Genomic DNA, 17,056 nt, shown 5'->3' with positions numbered 1-17,056 from the left:
TAAACTTATAATCACCACCGGATGTGATGGCACCTGCTGGTATTCCCAGAGACTCAGGAGGCTGAAGCGAGTTCAAAGCCAGTCTCAGCAACTTATGGAGGAATTAAGAAACTCAGGGAGACCCTGTCTCTAAGTAGATACAAAAAAGAGTTGGGGATGTGGCTCAGTGGTTAAGGGCCTCTGGGTTCAATCCCTGGTACCAAAAAAAAATTGAAATCATTAATATAATCAACCCAATAAACTGTTTCATTTCTACATAATCTATTTTTTCTTAATCATTTTTGGTTTTGCCTTTGACTTCAGCATTTGTCTGGTTACAAACAACATTGAATAAATTTTATGTGCAAATATCATAAAAGAAAAAAATATGTCACAAGATATTTTAGCAAACATGATGTTTCAGATTCGTATTATAAAATATTATGGGATGAGATCCTTTTCAGATAACATTTTTAATTCTTAAAGATGTATTGTTTACTCATTGATTCTTGAATTTGAGAAAATTCATCTAAGATATAGTCATCTGAAGACTCACCGTCTGAGATTTTAGTTACATAATCAATTTCTCCATCATTATTAGTGCCCAGAGAGCTGGCATATATCTCTTTGCATTCAACTTCTGATTCATCTAAGAATTGTGAAATATCTTCCTCTGTCAGTTTTCTTCTTGCCATTATGAAGAGAAAATGAAAAATTCTGAATTCTCAATTGTATTCAAAACTAAAAGAGGACAAAACAACTACAAAGATGGGGATCTCTATAGACTTCTTTTATATCTTCTTAGAAATTGATGTGACAGAAGGGCACAGTGGTATATTCCCATAATCCCAGCTACTCAGGTGGGCTGATGCAGGAGGATCTCAAGATCAAGGTCAGCCTAAGCAAATTAGTGAGACCTTGTCTCACAATAATTAAAAAATACAAAGTTCTGAGAATAGTTCAGTAGTGGAGAGTTTACCTAGCATGCTGAGTTTGACACCCAGCACTGCAAAAGAAGAGAGGAAAAAAGAAAAAAAAAAACCAACAGTGATGTAATACTTCAGACAATAGGACAACTGAAGGACAGCATAATAGTGATGATTTATTTCAACACTGCACCATCCTTCCGTGTAACTTCATCAGAATTCCATTTTTAAAAATTTTAAATCGCCAACATAATGTGGAATACTTGATGAATGACAATGGAATTATTACTGTGATGATGAAATAGCAATCTGTTTCAAGATATGGGAAAAATAAGATCACACAGAGTTCACAGTCTATTTTTAATTTGTAAAAGGGTTCAATGAGCTGATAGGGTCAAAGATAAAATGAGTTCTCTTTTCTATTTATTTATTTTTTTTTGGTAAATTTCTCTTTGTTTGGAAGACCTTTATGAAAGAATAAAAGTTATGAATACCAATCAGCACAAATAGTAGCAATTACTCAAAAAGAAATTTAAAAAATTAAACTGGTTTTCATGGACCCTGATGGTATACATTGACAAATAAACAAAACCCTATTTATTCAATGATTGACCTTGTGGCCTTACTGCAGGTAAGCGTAAAATTCAATTAAGCTTTGAAGTTCTTAAAATGGCTTAAAGAACCATCACTATGGTCATGATCCTGTCTCTTTGTCTGCAGACTGTGTAGTTCAGGAACCTGAGCTGAGAAGCACTGGACTAGATGATCTCTATACTCTTGTGACTAAAACTCATTAAAATAATATTGATTGGTGTTTTTCCATTATAAAAATAATAAATTTTATCACAAAGAAAATACTATTCATTTATATAATTTCCCCTGAAAATACTATAACTTTTAAAGATATCACAATATGAACTATTATTTTATGCCTATGCCCTCTGTTCTTTGAAAGATCTCAATTCCCTGATCCATCAGCCAATGATTATCAGAAAGTCTTGCAATCTCCCACCCTAATTGTTTGTACTAGTCTCTAGTGACTTAGTTCTTGACATTAGTCTATAAATCTCTCTTTCCTAATGCCCCCAGGTGGTAAATAAAAGGGGGAAGACTGGTGGAGGTACCATCATATAACACTTCATCTGGAAAATGGTTCCCTTGGAGAATTGGGTACTTCTGTCTGGACAATCGTTTTTATTCCATAGTATGTATTTTATATATGTTTTTATATACAGCAATCCCCCCACCACCACCATACATAGTTTTGCCTCCTGTGGTTTCTGTTACTGGTTTTAGTCAAACTGATCTGAAAATATTAAATGGAAAATTCCAGAAATAAACAAATCATGTTTTAAAGCGCACCTTGCTCAGTAGCATGATGAAATCTCATGCAGTCTAGCTCCATCCCACTCAGGACATGAATCACCACTTTGTCTAGGATACCCATACTCCATATGCTACCTGTCCATTAATCACTTAGTAGCCATATCCATTATCAATTATAGTACCAGTGTTTATATATAGGTTTAGGCACTATCTGTGGTTTTAGGCATCCACTGGGGGTCTTAAAAAATACCCAACACCAGTAATGAGGGGACTGCTGTGTATATACATATATAAACCTAGATACATACATATGAGTAAGTATATTGTGAAAGCATATATATGAATGTCTATATTTTATTTAAAAAACCTTTATTTTCAATCAATATTTTTTTTAGTTATCAATGAACCTTTATTTTACTTATTTATATGCAGTGCTGACAAACAAACCTAGTGCCTCACACATGCTAGGCAAGCACTATACCACTGAAATATAACTCTAGCCCCTAGCCCTTGAATCAGTATTTTTCAAACACATTACATCAAGAATGACAGGTAAACATGAGGATTTCAAGGAGAATTTACTTGTATCAATTTAAAAATTCTATAAAAGTTTTTTCCTAAAAGAAACGAAAGCAAATGATTCTACATAGATTTATATTTTATTGTATAGTTAACAACAAAAAAGTACCCCTTGATCCAGGGGTACAAGCCAACTACTCCTACACTGTATTATGTTCTTAATTAAACCCTGTTTAAAAGAATCACATAAATGCTTGAATGAATTTGATACCTTTTTAAATGAGACATGTGCTTAAATGACAACATTAAATTAAGCAAATCTGTCCCATAATCTAGAGAAAAGACTAATTTCAAGAGGACTAAAGTATACCCTGACCTATCATTTTTTCTATTAAGAATATTTATTTAGTTCATTTAATCTTTATTAAATCTAAAAAATGAGAGCTTTAATTTCATTTTTAAACAGAGACAAAAGCATGCAATATAATCATAAAAGAAAAAAGTTAAGTAGTTTTGAGGAAAAATATTTCTTATCAAACCATTAAGTAACTTCAAGCAATATGTTTTGAAAATTAAGTGATCTTGCCTAACATGCTTATTATGATCACATATCACCATAAGACTTCCTTTTTGACTCTTAGCCAATTCTGTCTTTCAGAGAGAGAAAAATGGAATGCATTTTCAATACTAATGGAATGAGATGATATCACAAGAGTGTCTCATGGTTTAATGATGTTGTTTTGAGAACTCAAGATGTATTGATTTCTCTAATTTCGACAAGTAAGGGCAGAAACTGAAAATCAATATAGTTCTACTGTGCTAAATAACTACTCAGGAGTGGGTTCATGTTCTCTAAAACTACTTCCCACCTCCATTCTGAAACTGTTGAGCCTTTTCCTCTCTGCCCTTAGCATTAGTAATGAATACATATTTTATATTTTCTACCATATCAGACACATAAATGATAAGCCAAAAATCAAGGATTTTCGATTTTTAACCTAAATGTTAAATAATTAGAGATATGCATAAAAACAATAGTAATCATAGCATTATATACCTGAGCAAAAAATTGTAAATAACCTTATATCTAACAACAGTGAATTATTTACAATTAATAATGCTATATCTACACAATGTAATAACAAATAGTTACTAAAACTTGTACTTTCCACTAGGTGCAGTGGTGCACACCTGTGATCCCAGCTTCTTGGGAGGCTGAGGCAGAAGGATCACAAGTTTGAGGCCAGTCTCAGCAACTGAGAGGTACCATATCTCAAAATAATAAAGAGATAGGAGTGTAGCTCAGGGATAAAGTGTTCCTGAGTTTAATCCCCAGTACAGCAAAAAGAAAAAAAAATCTTGTACCTTGAGTTTTTTCAGAATAAAAGGATATGTGAAAATGCTAATGTTACTGGGTAAAAAGCAGAAGGAAAGTATGTAACACAATTTTATAAAGAAAAAATATAGAACATACAATAAAATATTAATAGTTGTTCTATATACATAGGACTGGGTAATTTTCACCTTTTAAAAGTTTTTTAGTTTTCATAATTTTCACTGAACATATACAACTTCTATTATAAGAAGTATTTTAAAAAATAAAATATCAAGCCAGGTAGTGGTACGCATGCCTGTAATACTAGTGACACTGACACAGGAGGATCGAAAGTTCAAAGTCAGCCTCAGCAACTTAGTGAAGCCCTAAGGCAATTCAGTGAGACCCTGTGTCAAAATAAAATATAAAAAGGGCTGGGGATGTGGCTCAGTAATTAAGCTCTCCTGGGTTCAATACCCAGTATCAAAAAATAAATAAATAAAATTTAAAAATGTACAAAATATCTTTTCTTTCAAATCAACCATACATTTTTTAAAGGTGGTTGTTAATCTCCAAGCAAATCAAATAAACTTGCATTAAATGATCACATATTTTATACTTAGGCATTGTTTATCCAGTCATTAAATCACAACATGAAACAGACTCACACACACCTTGTTTTTCTTCAGGTGTTTCAATAAAATAAGGCATTCTTTTCATTGTTTCTCTCAATTCCTGTTTCAAGGCCAGCATATAATCTTCCCCTTCTCCTGTTTTCAGTGGCACTGGTTTATAATCTGTATCCTGTTTTAATTAGGAAACAAAGGTGTTTTTAGTAAGTTAAATATTTAACATCTCTTTCATCTACATTCTGGAGAATGTCAATTTTATTTAATTTTACAGGTATGTGTTTTATAGGCAATAACTTTTGCAATTAAAAGATGTTGAGCTTCCATAATCTATTTATCTTTTGGCCATTCCTACTTTATTCTTATTTTAGAGGTATGAAAGGAGCATAATTTTTTTAATTGACCCTAAAAATTACACTGAAAATCATTTTGTTATGTTGTCTATCAAACAATGTGATTCCATAGCTTAAAAATCAAGGCACCTATATGGGAGAAACTGCTCTAGTTTCTATTAATCTCAACTATTGATGACGTAATTGGCGGGAGCAATAGCATAAGAATACATATATAAATAATAGCAATTATCATTTAACAAGTAGTTATTATAAACAGGATAATCTCAATATTCAACATTCAGTCGAGTGTGGTGGTGCATGCCTGTAATTCCAGTGACTTGGGAGGCTGAGGCAGGATGATTTCAAGTTCAAATCCACCCTCGGCAACTTAGCAAGGCCCTTCACCAACTTAATGAGACCCTGTCTCAATATAAAAAAGAAAAAGGGGTGGGGACATAGCTCAATGGTAAAGCACCCATCGGTTCTATCCCTACTACCAAAAATAAAAAAAATTAAAAATAATACAAAAATTCAACACTCATTCTCTCAAAGTATTACAAGTATTTCCTTTTGTACAATGAAAAAATGAAGAAATAAATAGTTTTGAAGCCCATATAATGAGTAAATGGCAAAAGAGGACTTTGGACACATTTTGATTTTTAAATATTCCACATACACATAGACACACATGCACATATATGTGTAGGTATATATAATTGGACATATAGATTCATTGAAAAGTGAGTTCCCAGCATACATGGCAAAGACATTTTTTTTTAATTTCAGAGAATAAGGATACAGTACATATGTTTGATTTGGAATGCATTCATTCATTCATTCTACAACTATTTCATGAATACCTATATAAACCAGACATGGTTAGAAGAGTCAAATGTATGAAAGATGATATATCATGAGCTCTGTAATGTTTTGAACAATCAATAAAAAAAAGGGGGGGGAGAGAATTGAACAACAGCAAAGGAGGTAGAGAGGGAAGATGGGAGGGGAGGGGAGGGGGGGATAGTAGGGGATAGGAATGGTAGCAGAATACAACAGTCACTAATATGCCATTATGTAAAAATGTGAGTGTGTAACCGATGTGATTCTGCAATTTGTATTTGGGGTAAAAATGGGAGTTCAAAACCCAATTGAGTCAAATGTATGAAAGATGATATATCATGAGCTCTGTAATGTTTTGAACAATCAATAAAAAAAAAAAGAAAGAAAATAGGTGATACAATGAGGAAGTAGTGAAAGCCCCTGCTCAAATGGAATTTATATTCCAGGGAAGAAACACACAATAAGCAAGTAATACAATGAGGTGAGATACAGTTTCAGTTAGTGATAAATGACAAATACATGAAGGAAGTCAGAGGAAAGATGACAAGAGTGCGTGAAGGTTAGAGATGGTTGATCTACACAAGGAAGCATGCATGGCCTCTTGGAGAAGTCACATTAGAGTAGAGATATGGATAAGATCAGCAAGCCATTCATGCAAAGATTGGAGAACAGATATTCCATACAGGGAACCAGCAGGGACAAAGACATCAGAGAACAAGAAGGCCAGAAGAGATAACAGAATGAGAAAGAGTGGTAGGAGGGGGTTGGAAAGATATGAGAAAAGCCAGACAGGCAAAGCCTTTGAACCAACATCAAGGAATTTTAAGTTTACTCTGAGTATAAAACACCATCAAGTACTAACATTCCTTGTATTCAGAAGTAATCTCTTCACACATGGAACAGAGCTTGTTTGTTTGTTTGACTGATTGAGGTACTGGGGATTGACCCTAGATGCTCTACCAATTAGCTACATTTCCATTCCTTTTAATTTTTTTTTTTTTATTGAGACAGGGTCTCCCTGTGTTTCCCAGGCCAACCTTGAACTTATTTATTATGTTTCTCCTGCCTGAGACTTGAGTCTCTGGGATAATAGGCATGCACTATCATACCCAGCTAAGAAGAGCTTGTTTTAAAAGAAACCCCTGTTAAAGGGACATTATGCCTATACCCCTAAGATATTTGTCTAATGAATTTAGGCTATATTCACTATCAAAAAGACAAAATATCAAGAGCAAAAAGCAGAGACTCCTTATGTGAGCATATAAATCCTCTAATAAAGGATTTTTCCACTAGAAATTGGAAAAGATTCATGAAGCAAAGGGCATGTGGTTAATTATGAATTCTACCTTTTAAACCACAGCACATGCACATCTGGAAATGTGAACTTATATCTTAAGCTAGATATAAAGTTAAAACACTAGACACGAAGCCAGTTAAGCTTGCAACATAAGCACTAAATTTAAAAGGAACACTAACATACATATTTAGAGAAACTAGCAAAACTCAAAATGACTTTAGTAAAACAGGAAAATAACGAACACAACCATCAAAAAGAAAATTTCAGTGGGAAGAAAAGGACAAATGGTATACTAAGGAGCAAAATTACATTCTATAAATACAAGAAATGAAGAAAATTGTTAGATGAAAGCATCATAGAATGGAAACCATTGTAAAACCTAACCTGACATTTTAAAATATTATTTTGATAATTAGAATACATCAATAATAAAAATAGAAGATACAAAAATTAGAAAATAATTCTTTCTTGGTTCACACAGTACTTAGCATATTGATAGAAACAAATATACAGTTTTGTTTTCACTATTTTATTTATTTATTCATTCATTCATTCATTCATTTATTTATTTATTTTTAGCGAGAGGATTTTTTAATATTTATTTTTTAGTTTTCGGTGGACACAACATCTTTATTTTATTTTATGTGGTCCCGAGGATGGAACCCAGCGCCCCACGCATGCCAGGTGAGCGCACTACCGCTTGAGCTGCATCCCCAGCCCCTTGTTTTCATTATTTTAAGAAAGCAACATAAACTGGGCATGATGATGTGTGTCTGTAATCCCAGTGACTAGGGAGATTAAAGCAGGAAAATCACAAGTTCAAAGCCAGCCAACAACTTAGGAAGACCCTTAGCAACTTAGTGAGATTCTGTCTCAAAATAATAATGTGAAGGGGGAAAAAAAAAAGGTTTTAACTCGGTGGCAAAGTACCTTGGGTTCAATCCCCAGTATCAGAAAACAAAAACAAAAAAGATTTAACAAAGCAACTGGGGACTGGGGTTGTAGCTCAGCGGTAGAGCACTTGCCTAGCATGCATGGGCACTGGGTTCAATCCTCAGCACCACATAAAAATAAATAAATAAAATAAAGGTATCTTGTCCATCTACAACAAAAAGCAATTGGAAAATTAGAAAAGGTTTAGGGAAGAACAAATGAATAGCTAAATTAAAGGTAAGTAAAACACACTATTTTACTTTCTTATACTTGAGGATATCTTAATGCTGTTATATATTCAAACCCTAACAGAATTTTAATTTTCTCTGAAACATGAAAAATTACACATTGAGAATTCAGCTATAAGGTACTTACAGGAAATAGTGGAGGTGGTTTCAACACTACATCAGGTAACTTTTCACCTCTGCTAAATCCAACAGCCTCAATATTAAAGGTATAGGCAGCACGACCTCTTCCTTTATTCCCAGCCATCAGAACTAGTTATGCTACAAGAATGGCAAGCTAAAAGACACAATTAATGGTTAAGATTTACCAGATCATACCAAAAAAAAGAAAGAAAGAAAGAAACCAACATTTTAAAGCAAAATGCAGCAGAACTCCACCCCTATATAGAATGGCTGATTTAAAAAAAAATTAGCAAATCTGTAGAAAAACAAATATGCAAAACTGATGGCTGAACCCTTCATGTCCAGTTACAGTTTTCAGGTGAGATGATGATGGCCTCAATTCCAGCACCGAAGTCCTGAATGTCCTGTGCATACCCTGGGCCTGCACAACCCATCAATGCAATTCTGTCTCTGTGGTTTGGCAACAGATTCTCAGATACATGTAAAAAGTGGAGACAAGAAAAGTTTGCGCTGATGAGGAGAGGTTGTCTTGTTTTTATCCTATCCACTTGAAGACTCTTTCTATGGTATAGATCTGGAATGTCCCCCAAAACCTCATGCATCAAAGGCTTGGTCCCCAATGCAGCAATGTCCAGTGAGGCTTTGGGAAAGGGATTGGCTCTGACCCCATCAATGGATTAATCCACTGAGAGCTGAATGGACACTTGAAGAGAATGGAAACTATCGGCAAGTGGGGCATGATTAGTGGAAGTAGGGCACTGGGGGCATGGCCTTGGGATTCTTGTCTCTGCCCACCTACTCTCTGCTTTGTGGCTACCATGACCTGAGCAGCTTTCCTCCACCATTCCCTTCTGCCATAATGTTCTGTCTCAACTCAGGTCCCAAGTAATGGAGCCTTCCAGACGATCATGGATTGAAACCTCCAAAATTATGAGCCAAAATTAATCTTTCCTCTTCTAAATTGTTCTTGTCAGGTGTCTGGGGCCACAGTGAGGAAAAGCTAATAACAAAATCGATACCAAGAACTGGGGTTAATCATTGCTGTGACGATCCTGACCATGTGGTTCAGAAACCTGTAGAGATAGTTTATGAGAGGATTTTGGAAATGTTTAGAGATGCAGGCTAAAGAAGCCTTACGGCTGGTGTGGGCTCAGAAGACCAGAATACTGATGTGAATGGAGACAATAAAGAGTGTGCTCGTAGGGTTCCAGAGGGGAATAAGGACTCTTCTGGGAACTGGATTAGAGGCTATTCATGTACATTCTGGTAAAGAACATATCAACATTTTTTTTTATATCCTGAGGTTTTATGTGAGGCTGGGTTTAAAGGTGATGAACTAGTTTATCTGGTGGAGAAATTTCAATTCAGAGAGTAGCATTTGTATTGCTGGCTACTTTTAGCCAGGTTTACTGTGGTAATCACAAGTAGAAAGCAGAGAAGAAACATTTGGAAAAACTTGCATTTTAGCTAGAAAAGCCCATGTAAAATTTGGTTCAAGGAAGTTATGGTTGCTGAAGACATTAGTGCCACTGAAGAGAAATCAAGTACTTTGCCTGGAGACAACAGGAAAGTGGCCTTGATGGCATCTTGGGAATCAGCAAGTCCCACTCATCCCAGGCTCAAGTATGTAAAAGTGAAAACTTGTTTGAAAGACTTTGTTTTGAGAAGTGATGGCAGGAGTACCCTGCTTCCATAGGACTGCCTAAAAAGTTGTTTTCCCAGGATTAGTTTCATCATTGTCAGTTGCCGTGGCACCCAGAGGCTACTGCTGCTATGATCCAAGGAGTCCACTACTGCTTGAGCTAGTGGCACACCTGGTGTTGTCCATGTGATGCTGGTGTTGTAGGCATGAAGGAATGAAAGAATAATGGAGGCTTGAATCGAGATTTCAAAGGAAGGCCTATAAGGACAGGCAATGTGTCCCAGAGTCAGACTCATTGAGTGTAGCTCCTGGGAGGGCAATGCATGAAACCATGAGAGTTAAGCCAAAGCTAGAATGAAAATCCCAGAAAATTAGAAGTTACAAACACTTGGTGTTTTAAGTTTGTATCTGTGTTTTTAAAAACCCTCTAAGTACTGGGCATGGGGATGTGCACATGTAATCCCAGCAGCTCTGGAGGCTGAGGCAAGAGGATCCTGAGTTCAAAGCCAGCCTCAGCAAAAGTGAGGTGCTAAACAACTTGGTGAGATCCTGTCTCTAAATAAAATATGAAATAGGGCTTGTGATGTGGCTCAGTGGTTGAGTGCCCCGAGTTCAATTCTCGGTACCCCCCCCCCAAAAAAAAACCCTCTAGGTAGTTCTTATGCATACTAAAGTTCATGAACCACTGAACTGAAACAATCAAATCATGACCTCTTGGGGCAAGAATAGCTTCAAAACTTTTCTAGGCAATTCTAATACATAGGAAAACTGCTATGTGAAAACTTCTCTGGTGGAAGTCTTAGCTACTAAGTAGTAGCAAAGTTAAAATATACCTGTAGGATCACTTACTTTATAGGTTCCATCTTTGAAATTGAAATCATACAGATTATCTAGATTTAAAGAAATGAGCCTAAAAGTGAAATAACTGTTATAAATCTAACAGAATTCAGAATGTGATGCCTGACTTTTTAACACATTTGCAAGGGAACAGCAATACCAAGGTGTTAAGCCTTAGATATGAGGTGTCCCCCCAAAGCTCATGTGTGAGACAATGCCAGAAACTTTAGAGATGACAGGGTTATAAAAGGCTTAACCTAATCAGTGCATTAACTCCTCAATAGAGACTAAGTGTTAACTGTAGGCATGTAGGATATGGCTGGCGAAGGTGGGTCCCTGGGTGGGGTGGGGGGCATGCCTTTGAGTTTTATAGTTTGTCCCTGGTAAGAACTTCCTCTATCCCTTTCTGCTTCCTGATGTGATGTCCTGAGCCACTTTCCTCTGCCACGCCCTTGCACCATGATGTGCTGTCTCTCCTTGAACAGGGAAGGGAATCAGCCATCTATTAACTTGGACCTCTGATACCAAGAGCCCCCAAATAAACTTTGCCTCCTCTAATTGTTCTTGTCAGGTCTTTCTGGTCACAGAAGTGAAAAAGCTGACTTAACTCAATGAGCTGCACTTTTAATGTCCTCATACATTTAAGGGTCCAACTACTCAAAATCAAGACATATATTCAATATCCTTCTCTGACGAAATCTTGTTTCTTCTTTTCTGAGAATTACTCAAGTAGGATGGCATTTGGTTTGATATGATGCATGTGGTAGTGAGAACATTTTCAGATATAATTTTCCATTGTATATTTTCTAAAGTCATCCTTAATGCCTCCATATTTGAGAGTTTTCCTTCATAATTGCTTGAATATTAAAAGATGATTTTATCTTTGCTATTCTCATTGTAAAGTACAACTCCATGCCTTTTTACTTAATTTTACCATACTATGAATACACATGTAAGTAGGAAAAAGAGTGCAATAAACTCCCAAGTACCTACCTGTTATAATTTGGATCTGAAATGTCCCCCAAAGGCTCATGTATTGAAGGTATCCAATATTCAGAGATAAGGCTTTTGAGAAGTGGTTGGATTATAAAAAACCTCATCAAAGAATAATCCATTGAAGAATTTATAGCTGAATGGATTATTGGGAGATGGTGGAGACTGTAGGAGGTGGGATCTAGTTGAAAGGAGTGAGTCCTTGGGGATGTGCCCTTGGGAACTATTTCTTGTCCCCAGGCTCTTCCTCTCTCTTCCTGCTTCCTAGCTTCCATAAGGTAAGCAGCTATGCTCTACCACATCCTCCCGCTAGGATGCTCTGTCTTACCAGTCTCAGAATCAATGGTATCACTTGTTGCCACTGGACTGAAACCTATGAAACCATGGGCCAAAATAAAGTTTTCTTCCTTTAAAGTTTTTTTTTTTTTTTTAGGTATTCAGTCACCATGACAAAAAGATGACTAATATACCATATCATTCAACTTCAACAATTAATAATGACTAATTTTCATACTCTTCCATTCCCATGAATCAAATTTTTAAAAACTCTTCATTATGCATCTTCTCTGAGGTAAAGGCTTTTAAAATAATATCATGTAAAATTTTATAATAATTCCTTACTATCCTCTTATATACAATCAGTATTTCAATTTCCTGTTATCAAATAAATGTTTTTATAGTTACTGTAAGTCAAGATACAAAACATCCACCATGACAATTGATGAACACATCTTTTAAATTTCCTATCAACAGTTAAGAGTTCCTGTCCCTTTTTTAAAAAAGAAATATTTTTTAGTTGGAGTTGGACACAATAACTTTATTTTATTTATTTACTTTTATGTGGTGCTGAGGATCGAACCCAGAGCCTTGCATGTGCTAGGCAAGAGATCTACACTAAGCCCGTTTCTGTCCCTTTTTATCCTTACCATTTATTTATGGAAGAAATGAAGTCATTGTCATGTATGATGCTTCTCAAACTTGATACAAGCAAATTATTTAGGAGTCTTGTTAAAATGCGGATTCTCGTTCAGTTGGCCTGATAATTTGCATTTTAACCAAAATCTCACAGAGATATCAATGTTGCTGGTTTATAGACTACAATTTGCGAATAGTGACAACTTCCCTTATTCTAGATTTGAAAGATTGCATACTAGAGATATGGCTTAATGTACTCCTCTATTCACAGGATTTCCAATAAACAGTAGACTAGATGCTTACTCAGAGTCTTTTTTTTTCTTCCTTAAGAACACTTAAAAGAGACATTTAGTTTTCCTACTGCATTGCACCAAGCTGCACATGAAGTCTTTTTTGGTTATGACTAAGGTGGTTAGTGGGTCAGGTGCTATTGATGTGTTTCATTTACTATAAGGTGGCCATCTATTTTCACCTAATGAATTCAGCAGCCCCTAAATCCACTACTAGATCCTAGATCCACTACTCCAGTACGAATAGCAATATGGTGATATAAACTTTTTCTTATTCTTCTTGTTTTATTACTTATAATTCTACCAAGGATTAATTTCCCTTATCCACTATTTAGTTACCTTGAAACAAAGTTCATACAGCAAACTCATATTAATAAACAAGGTCATTCCAACTGTTCACATTAAAGAGAAAAAATATCCAAATAGCCTTGTTTCAATTGCTGAGTCACTAAAGCATATGCTGAGCCTACAGAAATCAGGTCTTTTAAGTACAAAACTGGTGAACAGAGGGTTCACACTTTCACCATAAAAAACAGCTGTAGGAACCTAACAGGCATGGTCAAGACCACTGGGCTGTGTTCCAGTCCAGAATCTGCCATTAATTAAAGATTAAGAACAATTCTAGGTAAAGTTTACCAAACTTGTCTGAACATGAGAATTAATTTGAGAACATGAGAATTTAACTGGAGGACATACAGAAGGCTAGGGGATCCTCAGGTTTTCAAATTTAGTAAACTGGTATCTTCAGAAGTGAGGTCCTGGGAAATAATTTGGAAAATCACTCTAAAAATAAAGTATATGAGCTATCATTGCTTTTATCAAGCAATCTTTGGGTATATAAGTTGAGTATATAAATTTGGGTGTATAAATTGGTATCATTAGTCAATGTTCTGCCATTGGCAGAAAACCCAATCCTAGCTCTTGAGACACCCTTAGTAATTACACCGCATTCTGGCTACAAATACAACTTTTTAGTTTGGTCATCATGAGTCAGTGCTTCTAGTCTTGCAGGTGTTTAATTCATTTTCTTCCCTTGCAGATTTGAGTAGCAGTTGCTGGATACTGGTACTGAATCATGGAAGAAATGCCCCACAGGTAAGGCCTAAGGATAACTCTTCAAAATCCTTTATATTGCTTCATCCACTGCCTTGTTCCTTTTTTTCATCCTGCCAAATTTGCTGAATGAAGGGGTTTTTAACATCTTTCTCTATTTCCTCATTATTCAATCCTTCTACTTCAAATAGCCCAATTTGAGGTATTACTCAACCAATATGGAGAATTCCAGGCACAGTGCAAGTAAGCCATACATCAACCACCTATTTGTTTCCTTCAAAATGTCTCTTTGTTTGTAATTTCTCTACCATAATCCAGCTCAGCCCTTTCCCATCCCATTTCTGATTAACTGCAAACTTTGTAGTATACCTGTTTCTTTTAATTAATTCATCCACATTATTTATCCTACAGCACAGCTTTGATTATGCTACTCATTTCATCTTCCCTCTTGGCTGGTGAATTAAATTCAAAGCCCCTAAGTATTCAGGGATTTTTAAAGATGGTTGCAATCTATCCTTCTGACTCTCTAATCTGTCATTCTATCTAGACTCTCAGTCTCTTCACTGCAATCTGCCTCTCCTTCCTCCCTGTCTGGATACATCCCTTTTTACCTTAACACCCAGCATAAGGTGAAAACACTGGGTCCTCAACATCCACAAGTCATTTCATCTCACCTTGATCTGAGCAAGATCTTCTTTTAAAATGAATGGGTTTTTAAAAATTGAAGTGATATATATTGATAGACTCCTCAATTCTGGGGGGGGGGGATACTAAATGGGCCTTTTCCAAAGGAGAAATGTTCATGTTTTTTTGTTGTTGGTTTCTTCAACTATATTAAGAGTGGAGATTTTATATCCCTCGCTGTTTAGTATAATGATTTACATACAACAATTTCTCCTCAATTAATGTGAAGCCTTCCCAATCTATTTATTTATGTTAAATAATTTGATGAGAAAATCTTCCCATGGAAGTACAATTCAATCAGCTTACTATCAAGCCGTTTAAAATTTTCCTGAACTTCAAAGTTCACAGAACAAAACACAACAGCCATGGGCTTCACTCCAGAACAATAAAAGCGGAACCTCTTAAAGGCAGAGTTTAGGCACTGGTTTTCAAGCAACCCAGAATATTACAATGTGTAAACTAAATTTAAAAGGATGGCAGATTAAAACTTCCATTTTGTAGACAAGGAAAGTAAGGTTATCTGATAATCTAAGGAAACAAAATTAATTTCTATCAAAGGCAGGAATAAGTTAAAGCCTCAGGAAACCTTTTCATTGCCCCTTAATCTATATTATGCTGCCTGAAGCACATGTCTAAGCTTGTTGAAAACCTTTTTAATCCCAGAAGTGTCTTTTATCAATGAAGTGAATTAGTAACTGCAAAACAGACTCAATTTTAAAATGTGAAATCAGCAGCATTCTTTCATTTCAGGATACCTCCTGAAAATTCCTGCTCAGAATTTGTTCTGAAAGGCTTGAAAATGGGTACAGTTCAAATAACCAAGAGCTGAATATAAAACTCCATTCTAGTCACTATAAAAACCACCTCTTGGCAGAGAATGAGTTATCTCTGAAATGGTCCCATCTCTAAAATCTTATGAGTTATGGCTGTGACTAAAATGCACTATTTCCCATGTCATACACAGTTCCTTTACATAATAGCTATAGTTGAATAAATATACAAACAGATGGACCTAGAGCAGTGAAAGTTAGGTCTCAGTATCTTTCCCATGAATGCCTCCTAAACTGCTCCAGTCAGGAGGCTGATGGTCATTCCTGCTCTGGCCCTATCACCTTTGATCTCATCTAATAGTAGATGATTACTTGCTGTTTATTCTCTCTTCTTTGTTCCCTTTCTGTCACCTCTGCTTTACTGTAGGCCCTCAGCATCTCTCATCTAGACCTCTAAAATATAACAAATAAACTTCCCATGGCCAGACACCCCCTTTCAATGCACTCTCCAGTAATCTTTCTAGAATACAAATATTGTCATGTCATTCTCCTTAATCAACAGAGCTTTGAAGTCTAACTTTCTGCCTCTTACCACATGCATCATACACTAGCTATGCCAGCTTTTGCATGCAGTGTTCTGCCTAGAGTGCCTTTCCTACCACATCCACCTCAACAAGCCCTAGCATCTTTTAAGATATCATGCAAATGACACCTTGTGACCATTTCCTCTACCCTATCCCTCTTTTCACTGGGCTTCCCAAGTACTACCCTCCTTGTTTGGTCCTTTTTATAATCATGTTGTAATTGTTGATCCTAGACTGTCTTCCCAGGGAGAGTCTCAACATCTATTCACCACGTCTTTATTGCACATTCTCTGTGTCAAGTCATCTTCTGTGTATTAGGAATATAGTAGTGAACAAAATAAAATATTTGCTCTCATGGAGCTCAGAGCCCAGTATGGGAAATGGCAAAAAAAAAAAAAAAAAAAAAAAATCCTAGAAAATGTCAGGAAGTGCTAAGTAGGTGAAGAAAAGTAAAGCAGGAAACATGGATGCTACTGTGGAAAGGGTAGCTGAAGAACTTCTGTCGTATTCATTAATATTTGAACAAAAACCTGACAAAAGTGAGGGAAAGAGCCCATGCACAGAAGTATGAAAGAATATCCATGCTGAAGTGGATACAGAGGGACTGTAAATGTGAAGGCCTCCTTGGAGACTTATTCACCTTTTTATGCCCATGGCTAAGCAGAGTCTGGCAAACGTCAAATAACTATGCGTAGACTTACTGCTGAGCTCATATCCTAGTACAGAATTTGTTCCATTTCACCTCTAGTGGTCCCCTCCAGTCCAGAGGAAGAATACCTCACTACAGAGAGCACTGTATTTCTCTGTTGAAAAGGCCCTGA

At 35.9% G+C, this 17,056-nt stretch overlaps 1 protein-coding gene across 3 annotated transcripts in view; it reads right to left on the bottom strand.

Annotated features, from left to right (window-relative positions):
* Polr3g (RNA polymerase III subunit G) overlaps positions 1 to 17,056 on the bottom strand; it is a 38,080-nt gene that overhangs the window by 19,759 nt on the left and 1,265 nt on the right. For all 3 annotated transcript variants that reach the window (XM_026408780.2, XM_077796217.1, XM_026408781.2), the window contains exons 2-3: positions 8,475 to 8,621; positions 4,740 to 4,869 (exon numbers count right to left, since the gene is read on the bottom strand). In XM_026408780.2, coding sequence (XP_026264565.1) covers positions 4,740 to 4,869; positions 8,475 to 8,591 — 247 coding nt within the window. In that variant the 5' untranslated portion in view covers positions 8,592 to 8,621. The remainder of the gene's footprint in view (positions 1 to 4,739; positions 4,870 to 8,474; positions 8,622 to 17,056) is intronic.

The sequence above is a fragment of the Urocitellus parryii genome, chromosome 1 (assembly GCF_045843805.1).
Source record: "Urocitellus parryii isolate mUroPar1 chromosome 1, mUroPar1.hap1, whole genome shotgun sequence".
In the NCBI taxonomy this organism is placed as follows: Eukaryota; Metazoa; Chordata; class Mammalia; order Rodentia; family Sciuridae; genus Urocitellus; species Urocitellus parryii.
The sequence above is the reverse complement of the archived record's forward strand: the minus strand, read 5'-3'. Positions and strand labels throughout refer to the sequence as shown.